General features: G+C 43.1%; 1 protein-coding gene across 1 annotated transcript; it reads left to right on the top strand.

The window, feature by feature from the left end:
* Positions 1–882: 882 nt before the first annotated feature.
* On the top strand, positions 883–3,226 carry LOC110296624 (S-adenosylmethionine synthase-like). The gene is made up of 2 exons (XM_085843858.1): positions 883–2,001; positions 2,582–3,226. Exons 1-2 carry the CDS (start codon positions 917–919, stop codon positions 2,682–2,684), a joined length of 1,188 nt encoding a protein of 395 aa, XP_085699984.1. The 5' UTR covers positions 883–916; the 3' UTR covers positions 2,685–3,226.
* The last annotated feature ends 1,491 nt before the right edge of the window (positions 3,227–4,717 follow it).

The following is a 4,717-nucleotide window of genomic DNA, read 5'->3' as shown; positions in this document are numbered from 1 at the left end:
ATTCCCCTTCCCTTCTCCCTCTTGCTCCAGCCCTGCTCGCTTCTAGCCCATAGGTTTTTTATTTGTTTCTCATTATGGATGGTTGTGAGCCACCATATGGTTGCTGGGATTTGAACTCATGACCTCCGGAAGAGCAGTCAGTGCTCTTAACAGCTGAGCCATCTCACCAGCTCGTTGTTATGGTATTAGATATTTTATTTGGGGGCTAAAAGCCTGCAAGCAGTCACAAGGCAAAGAGTTTCAAGGAAACTCAGCCTCCTGGAACCTTGGCCTTCCCATAGCTAGAATGCCCCAGATTTGTCCCTGCAACATTGTGGAGGGTCTTGCATGCTTTCTTACAGTATTTTACTGGATATGAGTTAGAAGTCTCAGGGCAAGCTTAGCAAAAGTATACCTAGAATCTTCATTACAGTCAGGTATTGCAAACTACATTACATATTAGAAGAAAGTTGGTGAATTCTTCTGACAAATGGAGATTCCCTACAGATACTTAAAGGAACAGCCAAGTTACTCTCATATGCAAGTATTTACCAAGGCCTAGGAAATAGGGGGGTTGTGGTATTGCATTATTCATGAGAAGGTCTGCTAGAGCAGAACCTCCTGGTGCTAGCTTTCACAAGGCTCAAAGGAGTAGCATAATTTGTGACTAGGATGTGAAATCCTTACCTGACACTAGCTGACTTTAGGCAGGGCTGTTTTATCTTTACTGTAAACATTACCTGGTTCCTGTCAGTCCTTTGTAGGCATTCCTCTGTTTTGTGTCAGATACTTTAATATACCTTGCCTACTGTGACACCTTACTCCTTTGTTTCCTGTATTATATAAGACTGGTGTTTGCTTGCTCTGAGTCTCCAGCCCTCTGCCTCGCCCTCTGCCCTCCATCTCCTCAGAGTCGCTCTCTCTCACCGCCGCCGCCATGAACGGGCAGCTCAACGGCTTCCACGAGGCGTTCATCGAGGAGGGGACGTTCCTCTTCACTTCGGAGTCTGTAGGGGAAGGTCACCCAGATAAGATTTGTGACCAAATCAGTGATGCTGTCCTTGATGCACACCTTCAACAAGACCCTGATGCTAAAGTGGCTTGTGAAACTGTTGCTAAAACTGGAATGATCCTTCTTGCTGGGGAAATTACATCCAGAGCTGCCATTGATTACCAGAAAGTGGTTCGTGAAGCCATAAAGCACATTGGATATGATGACTCTTCCAAAGGGTTTGACTACAAGACTTGTAATGTGTTGGTTGCCTTGGAACAACAGTCACCAGATATTGCCCAAGGTGTTCATCTTGACTGGAATGAGGAAGACATTGGTGCAGGAGACCAGGGTTTGATGTTTGGTTATGCCACTGATGAATCTGAAGAGTGTATGCCTTTAACCATTGTCTTAGCACACAAGCTAAATGCCAAACTGGCTGAACTACGACGCAATGGTACACTGCCTTGGTTACGCCCAGATTCTAAAACTCAAGTGACTGTGCAGTATATGCAAGATCGGGGTGCTGTGCTTCCCATCAGAGTCCACACGATTGTTATATCTGTTCAGCATGATGAAGAAGTTTGTCTTGATGAGATGAGGGATGCTCTAAAGGAGAAAGTGATCAAGGCTGTTGTGCCTGCAAAATACCTTGATGAGGATACAATTTACCACCTACAGCCAAGTGGCAGATTTGTTATTGGTGGGCCTAAGGGTGATGCTGGCCTGACTGGCCGAAAAATCATTGTGGATACGTATGGCGGTTGGGGAGCTCATGGAGGAGGGGCCTTTTCAGGAAAGGATTATACCAAAGTGGACCGTTCAGCTGCTTATGCTGCTCGTTGGGTGGCAAAATCCCTCATTAAAGGAGGTCTGTGCAGGAGAGTTCTTGTTCAGGTCTCTTATGCTATTGGAGTTTCTCATCCATTGTCGATCTCCATTTTCCATTATGGCACTTCTCAGAGGAGTGAGAGAGAGCTATTAGAAATTGTAAAGAAGAATTTTGATCTTCGCCCTGGGGTCATTGTCAGGTAAAGATGGTAAAACCTATTGCTAGTGAGATAGGGGTTTGGGACATATAGACTAAAATCTGAGGAGATAGAGGTAGACTTCTCATGAGGGGAAACATTTTAATTCCTAGAACATGCCAATATTTTAAATTGTCTGCAGACAGGGATCTAGCTGATTAAGTTAGTGTTCTGTGACTTAAAATAACATTCTAGAAAGTTCTCCATCTTTGATTCTGAGCTTTGTGCTTATCTTAACTAAGGGTGCTACATTAAGAATAAGCTAAAGTGGGATGCTCAAAGTTACAAAGAAAATAACCATAGTGGTCAGTGATTGGACCTTGGTAAGTATTCAATTGGAATTCCTGAGAATGATAAGTTTTCATTTGTCAAGCCAGAGCTGGAAAACAAGAACTGTAGTTACTATTACTAAAGACTGCAAGTAACAAGGGAAGTAACAAATACTTTCGCCATGAACTTTTTTCCTAGCAAACCCCAGGGAGAACTGAACTCATTTGCCAGAACTCTTGAATGGGTCTTGCTGATTGTTTTGCTCTGTTATAATTTAATGCTACATATTAAGTTATGGACTTGTATATTCCAGGGATCTGGATCTGAAGAAGCCAATTTATCAGAGGACTGCAGCCTATGGCCACTTTGGTAGGGACAGCTTCCCATGGGAAGTGCCCAAAAAACTTAAATATTGAAAGTGTTAGCCTTTTTTCCCCAGACTTGTTGGCGTAGGTTACAGAGAAGCCTTCAAGCTCTGAGGGAAAGGGCCTTCTTCCTAAATTTTTCTGTCCTCTTTCAGCTCCTGATCAGTTGCAGTCACTCTAATCAATGACATGAATTTTAGCTTTTGTGGGGGACTGTAAGTTGGGCTTGCTATTCTGTCCCTAGGTATTTTGTTCACCATTATAATGGATATAGTGAGCATAGGTGACCCATGTAACTGCCTAGAAACAAACACTGTAGTGAATAATGCTTTGAAATCGAACCTTTGTGCCCTATCACCTAATCCTCCAAAGTCCTAATTGCAATTACCTTCCCACCAGATGCTGAAAATGTCCTTGTACTGTGCACGTAAAGTACTTGTAGTTTTGACTATAGACTCTGGCAATGTCACAGCCCTGTCAGCATGAATCTGTAATGTCTTGAGCTCTATTTAATGAATGTGAAGCCCCTGCCCTTATCCTCCCTGTAACTCATTTCTAATTATGTAGTTCTTTATCAGGGAGTGTTCCTATCCAATCAATCTTGCATGAAACGAAAGTTTCAGTTGGAGCTCTAGCCTGACTTTGAAAAAAAAAAAAAAAAAGGCAGTTACAATTAAACCATCTCCTCTCCCTGGTGCTTATGCTATTCATTGCCACCTCAAACAGCACCAAATCAAAATCTCTCCACTTTTCAGCTGTCGTTGGAGGACGTACGTAATAAGGTTTTATTTAGTAAACCAACCCTATGCATGGTTTCAGCACTAGCCAAACCTCACCAACTTTTTAGTCTAGAAAAACAGGCATTTGGCCCCCTTGTTATACACGGAGAAGTCACGGGGCAGTACCTGAGGGTCTGTAGGTCGCACACTTTGGTACCAGGTAACGTTTTTTTCTTTATAAGAAAGAGTACTCCACACTGCACAGTAGCTCCTCCCAGGGTTTTAACTTTCTTTTGTTTTCAAAACCAGCTCCAATGAGCTTTCTGAACAGCTGCTGTGGCTACAGAGAAACCAGCTTCCTTCAGAGAGCAGTGCTTTTGGCGGGGAGGAGGAAATCCCTTCATACTTGAACATTTTCTAATTGCTTATTTATTGTATTCTGGGGTATGGCGTAAGTACAGAGAAGCCATCACCTCAGATGGCAGCTTTTAAAAGATTTTTTTTTTTCTTCAACACCATGAATTCCTTTGTTTCCAGCATTCCCAGGTAGGCCAAGGTGTCCTACAGAAAAACCTTGGGTTAGAGCTACAGGGGGTCTGGCTGGTGTTAACAGAAGGGAGGGCAGAGCTGGTGCAGCTGACTTGGCTGGTGTGGTACAGAGAAGCCAGCTTGTTTACATGCTTATTCCATGACTGCTGGCCCTAAACAAGAAAGTGCCTTTCAGGATCTATTTTTTGGAGGTTTATTACGTATGTCTGGTTCTCAATTCCAACAGTTTAATGAAGATCTAAATAAAATGCTAGGTTCTACCCAAAAAAAAAAAAAAAAAAAAGACTGGTGTTTGCTTTGTGAAAAATTACATCCAGATACAACACTCCCTTGTGTCTGTGTCCATTTGTCACCCTTTTCTCACCAACTCCATGCCCACCTGCTGGAACCCCTAATTTCTGCGAATTGAGAGAGGCCGACTGAGCCTGGTCTGTGGCAGTTAACAGTACTTGGTGTTCTTGCAGAGGAATCAGGTTTGATTCCCAGGGCCCACATGTTGGCTTACAACCAGTCATAGTTTCAGTTTTAGGGGATCAAGACTTTCTTCTGACCATCTCAGGCACCATGTACACATGTGCGCATGGTACACAGACATATACATAGGCAGAACACTTATGCACATAAGATAAATATAAATTAAAAAATTATTCTTTTACAATATCATACATGTATGTAACTCACTATGCAGACCATGCTGGTCTGGAATTCAGAGATCCACCTGTCTGTGCCTGCCCGTGCTGAGATTAAAGGCAGGCCAGCCTCTTTGTCCTCTTATCTCCCTCCCATGTCTGCTGTGCTTGGTTTTATGGGTATTCT

The sequence above is a fragment of the Mus caroli genome, unplaced genomic scaffold (assembly GCF_978045245.1).
Source record: "Mus caroli unplaced genomic scaffold, Mus_caroli_1 scaffold_1, whole genome shotgun sequence".
Taxonomy (NCBI): domain Eukaryota; kingdom Metazoa; phylum Chordata; class Mammalia; order Rodentia; family Muridae; genus Mus; species Mus caroli.
Note: the sequence above shows the minus strand (reverse complement) of the source record. Positions and strands in the feature narration are given on the sequence as shown.